Here is a 15,053-nt window from a genome sequence, read left to right as displayed (position 1 = left end):
ACATCTCGCTATTAATCAGAATTTTTTCATACAATGACGCTTTGAAAATAAGTGTCCAAAGGGTTTTGAGTTTATTCAATTCACAATTCGAAAGATATTTGCAGTGACAGAGAAGTTTACATTTTATAAATTCCTCAACGATTATAATATTTTCGTGTCATTTTTATTGTAAAGTACACGGAAAAAAAATGAGTACTTTTTTTTTTTAAATGATCATTTCCCAATAAAATATTAGTCATTCAGAATATATCTGAAAACGTGTTCACTATTATTTTGAAGAACACGTGTTCCGTCTTCCTTCCAACATATTCGTGCTTTACTGATAGTTTGTTATGAAATTTGTCAAATCATTCGTTATAGGCCTCCAGTCCCATTTTAACAGGAAACCGAATATTAACATTTTAACAGGAATTTGATCAGATTTTTAATAAATTAACAATATTTCATATCGTTTTTTCCGTGAATATATCAGTGTCTATCGATATAATATAATATAACTACTTACACACGCAATCGAATATTCGAACTGGTATTTTCTTTTCAAAATTGTTCGAGATTGGGGTACCATTGTAATTAGCTTATATATTACCGTGTTGTGTTTTATTTTACTCCCTAAACACACTTACACCAACAATTTAAAAATAATGTACATTTCGATAGTTTAAACATGTTTCAATTATTAAGTATCTTCTTAATTTGATCAAGCGAAGCCACCCCATTTTACTGTACTTAAAGGATGTTTCACTGTTGTCCACCTAGTTTCTGTTCGGTGATCCGCTGAGTAGAGGACTAGTACTGATTGTTCTTCTGAACAGGAACTATTATAATACCAGGATTGTCTGACAATTTGTGGTTCATTTCTGGATGATAGATGTATATTATTTTGCTTAAGGTTCCTCAGATCTTATACTATTTACACACACACACATACACAGTTTGTTGTAAAGGTCTGAGACACTGCAGCTAGACCTTAACATTCCTGTTTGGTTGCTATTGGAGATCTTATACCTGAATTACAAAACTAATTCAAAGGGATGAGATCACGCAGATCATTGAACTTTGAAATATTATTCCGTAATCATGTTGTTAAAAGATTATAATATGAATTATTTTCCTGTGGTGTATATGTGATTGAACAATGTACGACCGTGTTCAGTATGTGGAGATCCGAGAACAATGCAAGTACGATGTAATTGTAATGAACAAGGTAAAGAAAGGATAACTGAAAAGTCGTTTGGACATCAAGTGTCAGGACAATAGGTGAAGCGCAAGTGTATACGAGTACACCCAAAGTTGTTACAGACGCCTCAGAAAGTCATGACTCGGTCAATAATGAATCAGAATCTTGAGTTGTATCAAGTCAAGAGTCGATCGACCAGCTATGAAGTTGTTGTTGATGCCTCAGAAAGTCCTGGCTCGACCAAGTTAATCAGAAACGCCGTGTTATGTCAACAGTCGATATGACAGAAGGTACAAAGTTGTTAGAGACGTCTCTTCCTTGTTAGAGATGTCTCGATCAATAATGAATAGAAAAAATTGAGTTGTATCTAAGAGTCAATTGACAGAATTTGTGAGAATGTGTGCCAATACGGAGTTGTGAGGCGGTCCTACCTCTGCGAGGAAACGACCTGATGGTTAGTTAGTTAGAGAAAACATTTACTTGAAAGATTTATTACATATATTGACATTTTGTTATAGTGATGATGTCCTCGCCTTATTTTTGTTGGTCTTTGAAAAATGATCAAAGCGCTCTGTGGTCTAGCTTTGGGTATTCTTGTGTAGTTCTTGCCGGAGGCTGGTAGGGACTCCCTAGCTCTGAACCCTGGCCGGATTGGCGGATCAAATAATAATGTCTGCATACCTCTCCCGGTCGCGGCGTCTGGGAAGTTCCGTCTGCCCCCTCCCTCTGCTCCGTCCACCCACCACCACCATCCCACACCACCCATCAACCCACCTACTCCACCCATCTCTTCTCTACACACATACAACCTTCTCGCAATCCCATTGCACTCTTAACACTTTCATAGGAGAGCCGGGTCTATTAGCTGAGTTATTGTTTCGATCCATCATTCTTTCTTTCCTTCTCTTCGCAGACGATTTCACTTGAATACCATACTTGAAACTGTTGAGCTTTAATTGTATTGAAACCCTTGTAAGAAGTTAGTATATTTCTGATAAAACAAAACGTCGTCACGATATAAAAGTATGTGTTTTCCTCGAAACCATCGCCAATGAAAACTCACTGATAAAATGTAAAACAATATTAACCCTTGATAGAATTTCCAGCAAGTCTCCGTTAACACATTTCTTGGAAGAATTAATATTGTAAAAATATAAAATTTATTTATTTAAAACCACTTTATTCGATTTATACTATACCAGTCTACCGGTTTCGGTTGATCTCAACCTTCATCGGGACAATAAACATATTAAGTACATTTAATTTTTTGTAATTAAGTTTATACGTTTTTTTCGATGAAGGTTGAAACTGATCGACGTGTATAAAATAAATAAAGTGGTTTTAAACAAAGAATATTTTATATTTTTACAATATTAATGATAATTTAAAGTTTATTTGTCTGATTCTGATAATTGTCTTAATATGTCATTTTCATTAATAATTATTGATTTTAAAAATGATCTAAAACCGCACATTCCGAAACGGTTCCATCTGGTTACAACGTCATTATGACATGAAAACGCCACTGGCTTGTCAAGACGCCTGTCACCAACGTTGTTCGGCGTGACGTCAACGCCGCCATATTCACGAATAAAAACGAACATGCCGTTTTGACGGCAAACCGAAAATGGCACATTTTAAATCATCGTGGAAAATTTATTCGTCAACATAAAATTAAAATAATTACTTGTAATATTTTTCGAAAATATAAATAAGCAATGAAAATACCGTATTCGGGCTGTCAATAATCCTGGAAACCTGTATTCATTTTCTGATGCATTGTTTGCAAACTATAGTCAACATTTATTTTATTGTTCCCGGTCGGCAGCGTGTTGGGTCTGAGTCTTTATTCTGTATGTATACTGCACCGCCTAGCATTGTCAGATTTAAAGCAGTTTGGATGTCGACCGTCTCCCTCCGTGCTCCTTACATTCGTCTGCCGCTATCTGCGTCCTTTTCGTTTTTCTTATTTTTTCCCTCCTTTTGGTCGGATAAAATGAAATTTCCTCTCCCGTTCCTCCTATTTCCCCTCGCCCGTCTATAAAGAAGGAGGCGCGAATTCCTTTTGTGTTCTGGAGAGAGTGCGCTGAATAACGCTTGCTGGGCATACACTATGCTCTCTGTAAACCTATTTCTGCACTCACCACACCCTTTATATTGGTGCTTAACTTAACTTCCATATAGCTAACTACTGGCCCCACTCATCTATCCTGGCATACACTTCGACTAAATGCTTCACTTGCTTTCGTACCTACCTAATATGACTGCTTGTGTAAATGAAAAATACAATAAATTATAGACTCTTCTATAAGTATAGCAAATAATATTTACAGTACAACTGATAACAGTCAAAAAGGAAGGAAGCTACTGACACGCGTACTGGCCTTTGAACCCTCCATTCGCATCGTATGTTCATCAGCGACTCCTACATTCATTACACTTCCTATGTACATACTCGTCTATTTTTCCGACTCCAGTATTTTATTACCTTGACTAGCACGCATTTCTGGAACGTCTCCGATATCTTATTCCGTCTTAATCGTGAGTCATATTTAATTCTCTTTGGACTCCTTTCTTCGTCTATTCACTCCATGTGCCCAAACCATATCTACGTCAATTCTTGTTCATCATGTAAATACCGCACAAGATTCCCAACCGTCTGTAACCAGTGAGACTATGGCATCCCCAATTGGGGTATGTTCTGATACTGAAGGTAGTGGGTAGAGAAGAAGATGGGGAAGAACATGGATATTCAGATCTGGTCATCAAACACGGCTATAACCATTTTAAGCAACTTTTCAATTGAAGAAGAATATAATATGAACGAAGCATGAAACAGAATAATAAGAAGAGAAATAAAAAGATAACGTTCTCAACTGGGAATTGAACCCATGACCTCTGTCTTACCGGGACAACGTCTTTGACCACTCGACCATTGGGACTTAATTATTATACATATTTTTTTTCGATAAGACGGAGATCCTGGGTTCGATTCCCATTTGAGACCGTTATCTTTGTATTTTTATGTGGCTAGTTCTGTTTCATCTTTCGCTTAGATTTATTAGTATTATCTTCTTTTTAAATAATGTATTACATTGATGGGTATAACCTTCAAAATTTATGAAATAAAGTTGTTCCAGTAAAAAAATTAACTTTTCATTCGTTAATGGTGGTCCTTCTCTGGGGCGATACTAAGAGTATCTTCGACTCTGGAAGTTGCCGCAAATACACTATATATACTTTTTTAAAATTAAAATTTATTGTGAAACAGCATTATTACATTACATTTATTTGCGTACGCCGGGATTTGTTCCCGAGACCTCCGCATTATTAGTGGTCCAGTAACCACATAGGCCCGTCTTACAAACATTTTAAGACAATCTTTGTTCACAGAACATCCAATGTTAAAGGTTTTAAAATAATGCCCCTGCAAATTATAATCGCATTTAATATTATAGAGATGTTGGGTGACGTTTATGAAGCTTAAATATTCGAAGCAACCGAGTTATTAAAAAAATATTTTTTAACTATATAAATTTCAATAGTTGATGACTTGAATACTATACCATTACATGAAAATTATAGAACTTAACGGATGTATACTTTTTCTTAAATTTCATTTAAATAAATCCTCATTCAGCGCCTATTTTTCATTCAAATCAAAATCAGCTGTTACAGCCGTACTACGGTGCACGCTTTCACAGCTCGCTGCCCCGCTACTACGACTGGCGTAGAGGTTCAACACTTCAGCCTACGCTAAATACTATACTAGATATGGAGAGTACAGAGAACTAGGTCTCCGTAGCACCCGATGGGCTTCTATACGGCAGGCTACGCTAATTGGTTCGTCGCGTCGCACAGTGGCCAATTTTGATGATTTGGCGCGACATCGCTCTCGGCGTTCGACCATTTGGCATCATTGATACTTTTTTAAGTATTAATAAGAAATACCACTTATTTTTTGTTAATTCTTATTAGTTGAAATGTTGATAATAATTTTAATGCTTTTATAAAAAGTAGTGTGTAACTTGGGCGCTAAGTTTGTATTTTATGAAAATTAAGTACAATAATTTCTTAAAAATGCAATTACTGGAGTGGCTGGCTAAAGTTGGTGGTGATTTTTTTTTCCGTATACAAAAAAGACACAGCAATAATATCCTATTAAAATTAGCGTGAAGACTCGTGAAGATTTTTATTCCTACTCCATTAAAGGCAAAACTTTGGTAAAAAAAATTGGAAAAAAAGGTTAACTTTGAACCAAGGCAACAGTTATAATTTATGAAAAAAATATTTTTTTTCAGTTATTTAAATAAAGCACATATTTTAAAGAATATCTCAAGAATTTTATTAAAATACTTTTTAGTAAAACAAGTACACAAACAACCTGATTTCGCAAGCCTTCTAACTCGCCTAGATACAGCAGCATAGTTGCGCGCCCGAATATCAGTGTACCCCTGTTCTGCGACTAATTACATAATAATTGAGTTTCAGATGTTAATTTAAATTGACAGTGAATAATTGTGAATAACTTAAATTTTATTCTAACGGTACGAAGAACTAAATATTACATACAGTTGACCTTTCTTTAACATATCGGAGTCAAATATAGGATTCCGAAAAAAAAGTTGACGAAAATTAAGTACAATCATTTCTTAAAAATGCAATTACTGGAGTGGCTGGCTAAAGTTGGTGGTGATTTTTTTTGTCCGTGTACAAAAAAGACACAGCAATAATATCCTATTAAAATTAGCGTGAAGACTCGTGAAGATTTTCATTCCTACTCCATGAAAGGCAAAACTTTGGTAAAAAAAATTGGAAAAAAGGTAAACTTTGAACCAAGGCAACAGTTATAATTTATGAAAAAAAATATTTTTTTCAGTTATTTAAATAAAGCACATATCTTAAAGAATATCTCAAGAAATTTTTTAAAATACTTTTTAGTAAAACAAGTACACAAACAACCTGATTTCGCAAGCCTTCTAACTCGCCTAGATACAGCAGCATAGTTGCGCGCCCGAATATCAGTGTACCCCTGTTCTGCGACTAATTACATAATAATTGAGTTTCAGATGTTAATTTAAATTGACAGTGAATAATTGTGAATAACTTAAATTTTATTCTAACGGTACGAAGAACTAAATATTACATACAGTTGACCTTTCTTTAACATATCGGAGTCAAATATAGGATTCCGAAAAAAAAGTTGACGAAAATTAAGTACAATCATTTCTTAAAAATGCAATTACTGGAGTGGCTGGCTAAAGTTGGTGGTGATTTTTTTTGTCCGTGTACAAAAAAGACACAGCAATAATATCCTATTAAAATTAGCGTGAAGACTCGTGAAGATTTTCATTCCTACTCCATGAAAGGCAAAACTTTGGTAAAAAAAATTGGAAAAAAGGTAAACTTTGAACCAAGGCAACAGTTATAATTTATGAAAAAAAATATTTTTTTCAGTTATTTAAATAAAGCACGTATCTTAAAGAATATCTCAAGAATTTTTTTAAAATACTTTTTAGTAAAACAAGTACACAAACAACCTGATTTCGCAAGCCTTCTAACTCGCCTAGATACAGCAGCATAGTTGCGCGCCCGAATATCAGTGTACCCCTGTTCTGCGACTAATTACATAATAATTGAGTTTCAGATGTTAATTTAAATTGAAAGTGAATAATTATGAATAACTTAAATTTTATTCTAACGGTACGAAGAACTAAATATTACATACAGTTGATCTTTCTTTAACATATCGGAGTCAAATATAGGATTCTGAAAAAAAGTTGACGAAAATCATTAAATCACAAGTACAATCATTTCTTAAAAATGCAATTACTGGAGTGGCTGGCTAAAGTTGGTGGTGATTTTTTTTGTCGGTGTACAAAAAAGACACAGCAATAATATCCTATTAAAATTAGCGTGAAGACTTGTGAAGATTTTTATTCCTACTCCATTAAAGGCAAAACTTTGGTAAAAAAAATTGGGAAAAAAGGTAAACTTTGAACCAAGGCAACAGTTATAATTTATAAAAAAAATATATTTTTTCAGTTATTTAAATAAAGCACGTATTTTAAAAAATATCTCAAGTAATTTTTAAAAATACTTTTTTTGTGAAACAAGTACACAAACAACCTGATTTCGCACGCCTTCAAACTCGCCTAGATACAGCAGCATAGTTGCGCGCCCGAACATCTCAGTTCCGTGCGTAATTACCGAGTAAGTAAGCTTCGGATGTTATTTTCAATGGTTTTTTTAATGTCAGTAATTAACTGAGAACACATTGGTAAAAAAAAAAATCATTTCGGGAACATGCCGATCTGGGGTCAATGTCGCGCCAGCGCTCAAATTTAAGCCACTGTGCGTCGCTTGGATTTATACTTGGCCGCTTTTTACCGCCGCGATTCAATCCGTTTCTCGTCTACAAAATTTACAACGTTGCAGGAAGATATTTGGGATTCCGTTTTTCTTATTTTTCTTGTGAGAGATTTTTAAATATCGACTTATTTGACGTATGTTTTAAAGCGTTTAATTTAACCTAGCGTAGACAAGATTTTATTAAAAAAATTATATCAGTATTTTTTTTTTTTAAAACATATATATTTTTTTAATCTTTCACATGGCATTGGTCGCCCAGCAGAGTAATTGCTCAACCCCTCATATCTACCCTAGCTTTCTAAAAATAACTACTGATTTTCTATGTTTTTAAATTAAATTAGTCTCCAAAATTTAATTTTTTAACAATAACAACATTTTTTACTCCAAATAATGTCAGGAATCACTGGTTAAAGTCAAGTCAAGTATGTTTCTTAACACCCTGCAAAAAGAAATAGAACATACATGTTGCAACGGGTAATGGGTAATTTTAGGCCTTATAATGCAATTACTATACATAGCCATCATTGCATCGGGATTTGAAAACGAATAAACTGAATCCTTTGATATGAGGTTATAGGCTACAGTTACCTGTGGGCGCGTCCTGAAAATATAAAACACAAAATGAGCCAAAATTCGAGATGATGTAAAATAATTATACCTAAATACCTGCTCCAGTATCTCACATTAAGAGAGGCGTCATGTACAAGACTACCCAACTGATAAACCGAGGGTGGATTGATGGAAAACGTAGTAGACAACGACGCCACACCTCGTGGTTTTGAATCTTGTGTGATTTGTCCAGCTCCGTTAAAATATTCCGGACCGTGTAACCTACAATGTCAACCTTCTACGGCAGAGGGCACCTGAAGAAGTAATTCGATAATTACTACAACGAAGCCACGAATTGTCACCTGTGTAATTCCCTTACCGTAAACACCTCTCAGGAATATTAACTGTTTGTTTAGATCCCTTCCACACTTCCACCATAGGGACTGCTAATCTGTTAATTAATTTACAAGCTCTCTACTGTAAACAAAAACACTACTGTATTATAATTATTGTAAGTATACGTTATCTACGTTCGAGTGAATATGATGGCGTATCGTTATCTCCGTTACCTGGTGCGAGACGAACCACCTTGTCCGGTCAGGCCATCGAGTGGAACGACCAAAAGCGATAATGCCGGGTCAAGAGGCGAAAGGTAAAACTCTCTCCAAACAGCGTAAACTATTTGAGTAACACACATCTTAACCCTTTTAACAAGTTCTATTCTTCTACTGATCCAGATGCTAGCCAGTTTCTGGACTTAACTGCACAGTTCTCCATGGAAAGAATACATTGCTTTAGTATAAGTTTTGTTTTAAAAATATGAGTTCAGAACGCGGCGTATACGTTAATTAAAAAATTCTATTGAATTAATACCAAATGGATAACGCACTGAGTCAACTGCCGCCGGTAAACAATCATTTATATCCACTTGGTGAAAACATAATAAAGAAAAGAAACAAATCCAGTTCTTTTAGTATCTGTGTTGTCAAGCTGTATTTTTGTTAATATCAATCGATATTATAATCAGACTATCCGATAGCATCCGAAATAGGTTGATGGTTGTTGAATATGTTCGGCTTGTGAAGTCTGTTAACCCTTCAGGTCTCGGAATGACATTACTAGCCACAAACATTATATTCCATTATAGCCTCTGAAGGACAGATCTGACCGGGTCGTCAATACATTATAAAAGTATTTTTATATTTTTTTCTATAATGCGTAGATATATGATATGTTCGTCATTGGAAAGATAAAATAATTGTTCTTCGCAGTTTGTATCAAATGTTTATACATTATTAAATGAATAAAAATAAAAAATAAAATTGTCAAAGTGGATAGTAACGATTTTCGGCATTTTTCATTGACAGATATGAAAGTTAAAAAGATATATTTTTTTTATTTTGTAAATGGTATAAAAAGTGAAATGACAGTTTTATTAGTTATTAGTGTTATTACCTACACAAAAGGAATATGTTTTATAAATATCGAATTATTTCAAAATTATGGACGTTCCGAGTCAAAATATCTTGGTAAGTTTTTTGTTAACATTTTCGTCTTTGATATCACAAATTTATTTTTTTAGAAAAATCTTTTTTTTTTTCAAATTCAAATATTCCAAAAATAATTTTATCTAGTTTCAAAAATAGTATTTGTTTTAACGACAACTTCAAAAATAAGTAATATGTAGCACATTTTAGATACCTAGGGAGCATTCCGAAATTCCAAGAAAATTTTCCATGTCGTTGGGACTTGTTGGTAAAAATATTTAAAAACCTGAAGGGTTAAAGGTAATGAAGACGCAAGACGAATGAAACGCTCATCAACATTGTAATTTGAAAGAAGTAGGTTTCATCGCAAAGTAATAATTCTTAGACGCAGGGCGGTTAGCGTGACTTTCTGTCTGAGAATAAATTATTGGGTCCGGTAGATCGCGCGATACTGAATTATATGTATGCCCACGTCTGTACCAACGTACCAATTCTGGTTACTGCGCTCATATTCATGTATCTGCTAACGTCTCCGACTTTTCTTGGAGTATTCTAAATTCTTTAAAAATAATACCTCTCCTAATTAATGAAATTGCAACGAAGTTACGTGCAGTTGAACGATCTCACATCGGACCGTGCGATATGAGAGCTTCCACTGGGTTGGGAAATAATGGCTTTGTCTTTCTCTTGAAATTATTACCAATTGTATTTTTATTTTAGTTTATTACCTTTTCAGTGTTTTTATGAATTCCAGGTAAATTAATTGTGCGTGATCGGCACCCCAGCAAAAATACCAGAAGGATTTGGACGAGGAAATGATCCCGCCTATGTTTATCGGAATTTAAAGGAATATTTAGTTATCTGTTCATTTTAGGCAATAAAACGTGAACGGACATTCATTTCAACAAAAAACTGCAGGGAAGCAAAAATGCGGTTCTTCTATTTTAATGTGGGATTCATAGTTGAACATTAAGATACCTGAACCAGTCTAGGGTTTTATGCTGCGTCCTATTGGTCTCGTCAATTCCTTCAAAGAACGAGTATGGCGAGCATCCATCGAAATTGTATGCTCGATAGTTTGTATCACATCTGTGACTTATGCATCATGTTAGCACAAATGCACTGCTTCCACAGCTGAACGGGGTCATAGTGTGGATCCACCCTGTCTCAGTGGAGATATACACGAGATGAGCATCTCTAACGTTGATTTATAGCCGCTCGTGTTTCAACTTTAAAAAGCTATAGAGCATTTTATTAATATCGATTTTTTGTTTGGTGCAGGTTACCTGTTGACACGGGTAGAAGGTAAGATTGGTTCCCCCGAAAAGCCCCTTTCGGACCTGGGACTCATCTCCTACCGCTCCTACTGGAAAGACGTTCTGCTACAGCACCTGTGCTCCCACCCTGGAGCCTCACTGTCCATCAGGGACATGTCCCAAGAAATGGCTATCAACTCCTACGATATCGTCAGCACGTTGCAGGCCCTCGGCATGATGAAATACTGGAAGGGAAAGCATATCATTCTCAAGAGACAGGTATGTTTAAAGTTATATACTTTCGGTACTTTATTGAAGGCAGAGCTTTGCTGTATAAACACCATCAGCATGTAACATGTACCATGTACCGGATAGTAATTTGTGTATTTTCCTAGGATGTCCTGGACGAGTACACAGAGCGAGTGAAACGGCGGGGCCAGGTGAAGCAGATAGACCCCGAGTGCTTGCGGTGGACCCCGTTCGTGCCCCCCCAGTCCCAGGGGAACTCCTGAGCTTCAGCCCCCGACGCCTAGTAGGCGTCGCCCTGCCCGCGTACAACGCAGGGCAGGTCACAGCGCAGGGCCTTTTCTAAAGGGTTCCCCCAGCAGTTAGATAAGATTAAGCAAGACAAGTCGGGAGGACAGGAGGTGACTGGCCGCGCCCGCCAATCGCCCGCGCCGGCCAAGTCTCGTGTGGTAATGCCCAAGCCTCTGCCTCCACCCGTAGACATTATAGATATTATTAAGCTCGAAGATTCAGACAGTTCGGTGTCTCGTCGTAGTGACGCCCCCCGAGTCAGAGTAACACCCCCACCATCAGAGGGCACCAGGAAAGTTGTAGTAAGGAAAGGTCAGACAGCAATACGATCTCAGAATTTAAAAATCAGATCAAAGCGTAGAAAAATACCTCAGATGCCTAAGCCACTACCTCCACCAGAGGACAGTGTCATCAATCTCGAAAAATCTACTGGTCGAAAGCCTGGTCGTAGGGATCTATTCTCATCGGAAACGCCTTCATCATCAGATAGCGTCGAGGAAATAGTACAAAAAACTCAGGTATCTGCTTCTGCCTGTTCTCAGGACAAAAAGAAGGGACGCTCATCATGCAAGTCTCAGGGCAGTTCCCTACCTCAAAGTGTAGCCACATCGTCCAATAAAGTCAAGAGAAGGACAAAGCAAGGGCGGCCGCCTACGTGCTCGCGGTCCGCGAACAGAATTAATCGCATGTGCATTCCCATGCTACACACATCGGAGGTCATGGAAGAACCAGCAGATGGTCGGAAAGGATCAGACAAAAGTAAAAAAAAACACCCTTCAAAAGCAATAATAATCCTATGAACAAACTCTTTGACGGTGTATAAATAATGTATTAGCTGTCTCGCGAAACTACTTTTACCTGTTAATTAAATTATTAGGGTACTGGCTGAGATTCTCTACTTTTGATGATAAAGAAGATGCGGTGAACTTGGCTCAAATAGCAAATAATTATCAGGCTCTGGCTCACCCGGTCTTGCCCGGCTAACTCTAGCCCTCGGTGGATCTCACTCTGGTGAAAAATGGTGACACCCACAACTCTCAACTTTATCGTTTCTCCCGATCGCAAGTCTTGTCGAGTGCAATAATATCTGAAAACATTTATAAAAGATATTTTATTAGGCAACGTGTAAATATAGCGAAATTAGTAATACTGTTCATAAAAAAGATATATATGTGTATAAATAATTCTATTGGTCCACGTTTACTTCGAACAATGAAATGAAAAAGAAATCGTGTGAATCTAATTGTTGAATGAAATTATTAGTGAATTAGGTATAGTATAATATATTATTATTTGACCTCTGGAACTATTCTACTGTTGTTAGGGCGACCCTTTAAGGTATTTGTTGATTCCGTGGCAATTATTATTGTAAATATTAAGTAGCCTTGTTCCCTGTACATAATATACCTGTACGTGTACATGTAACATACACATAAGTAATCTAGCTTCTTTGTATTTATTTATTTGAATGATTCGAAGGGGTTTAATTTGACACTTGTTTCCGTCTAGGAAGTGACATCGTCATACTACCTCATATATATATATTTGTGAAAAGGGATTTATAATTGATTTATTTTCTGTTTTATATGCATTTTTTAAACAAATCACGTCAATTTTATTGTAATTTTTGCCGCAACTGTTGCAATGCTACCGGAATGTGCTTTCAACTTTAATATTCCAAAATAGTAGCATTTATTTTCATAGAGAATTTTTTTTTTTTATTTTCCTTTAGCGCTTAATCTTTTACATTCTTGACAAGACAATCAATTGTATAATTATTTATTTATGGAAGGAATGTGTTGTTTTGTATAATGTGGTATTAATAAAATATGATATATATATGAATATAATATGGTATTAATAATAGTTAGTGGAATCGGGCGGAATTTGGAAGGAAACTCTACCTTATAAAGTTTGGTTATTTTTATAAGTAAAGAATCACTTTTAATTATATTCATTTACAATGTTGTAAATATAGGCACATAAATTATTATTAAATAATTTATAAGTGCGGTGATTTTGTACTACATGTGATCTCTAAAATTTAGGGAATCTGAATATTATGTCTTTTTTTCATTTATCGGCACTGGCTTATTTCCACACGACACATCTATTTACTTCGATAATATCGGCACTGGCTTGTTTCCACATGACACATCTACTAACTTCGACAATATCGGCACTAGCTTTTTACCACACGACACCTCTATTAACTTCGACAATATCGGCACTGTCTTGTTTTCACACGACACATCTACTAACTTCGACAATATCGGCACTAGCTTTTTACCACACGACACCTCTATTAACTTCGACAATATCGGCACTAGCTTTTTACCACACGACACATCTATTAACTTCGACAATATCGGCACTAGCTTGTTTCCACACGACACATATATTTACTTCGACAATATCGGCACTGTCTTGTTTTCACACGACACATCTACTAACTTCGACAATATCGGCACTAGCTTTTTACCACACGACACCTCTATTAACTTCGACAATATCGGCACTAGCTTTTTACCACACGACACATCTATTAACTTCGACAATATCGGCACTAGCTTGTTACCACACGACACATATATTTACTTCGACAATATCGGCACTGTCTTGTTTTCACACGACACATCTACTAACTTCGACAATATCGGCACTAGCTTTTTACCACACGACACCTCTATTAACTTCGACAATATCGGCACTAGCTTGTTTCCACACGACACATATATTTACTTCGACAATATCGGCACTGTCTTATTTTCACACGACACATCTATTAACTTCGACAATATCGGCACTAGCTTTTTACCACACGACACCTCTATTAACTTCGACAATATCGGCACTAGCTTTTTACCACACGACACATCTATTAACTTCGACAATATCGGCACTAGCTTGTTTCCACACGACACATCTATTTACTTCGACAATATCGGCACTAGCTTGTTTTCCACACGACACATCTATTAACTTCGACAATAAATCTAGATTGTATTCATACCCCAAAACAAAAAGAAGTCATAATACATTTTCGACACAATTCAATTCAGTTAATCTCTAAAATTATCACCAGATTATTTGATGAAATATTTTTTAATAAGTTTTATTCGATTTTCAACATTCTTGCTAAAAGCGAATTCGTCAGCGCCGGTTAAATGAAAATTTGAAAGCATTATAATAGTGTGTAATATTGAAGTGCAAATCTGTAACTATAAGCTAATTTACATTATAAGCATTTAGAAACTATTTTAGGCGTAATTATCTAATGAAATTTTGTAATTCACCATTTAATTTATGTCGTTATATATTTTTAACAAATAACTTTTTATTACTAATTGAATGTGTACATAATAGGAGAACCAAGTGTATTGTTTTATTGGCTCGAGTAAAGCTGGACTGACGTGTGTAAAAATAATCATTTCGTCTCTAAATTATTATTCATCAAAATTGTTTATACCTTCAGCATTCACTGCTTACTTTCACGCAAGTTCTCCCCAGCAGTAGACGGCGAGAGATATTTTCCAAATTATGCACATATCGACAATCGTGTCAATGTCGTCAATAATAATTGGTACCTACAATTGACGCCTTGTTTGTGGTTTTGTAAGCTTTTTCCTGTGCACGCAATCTGGATGACAAATTCAAGTTCTTGGAAAATTT

At 35.7% G+C, this 15,053-nt stretch overlaps 1 protein-coding gene across 1 annotated transcript in view; it reads left to right on the top strand.

Moving 5' to 3' along the window:
* The window catches only part of chm (lysine acetyltransferase chameau), a 114,298-nt gene extending 100,878 nt beyond the window's left edge, over window positions 1-13,420 (top strand). The window contains exons 10-11 of the mRNA XM_089635797.1: window positions 10,870-11,123; window positions 11,240-13,420. Coding sequence (XP_089491923.1) covers window positions 10,870-11,123; window positions 11,240-11,356 — 371 coding nt within the window. The 3' untranslated portion in view covers window positions 11,357-13,420. The remainder of the gene's footprint in view (window positions 1-10,869; window positions 11,124-11,239) is intronic.
* Window positions 13,421-15,053: the final 1,633 nt, after the last annotated feature.

Source organism: Hesperophylax consimilis, chromosome 9, assembly GCF_061612785.1.
Source record: "Hesperophylax consimilis isolate HC1 chromosome 9, BYU_Hcon_1.0, whole genome shotgun sequence".
NCBI classification, from domain to species: Eukaryota; Metazoa; Arthropoda; class Insecta; order Trichoptera; family Limnephilidae; genus Hesperophylax; species Hesperophylax consimilis.
This window is presented reverse-complemented; position numbering and strand designations above follow the sequence as displayed.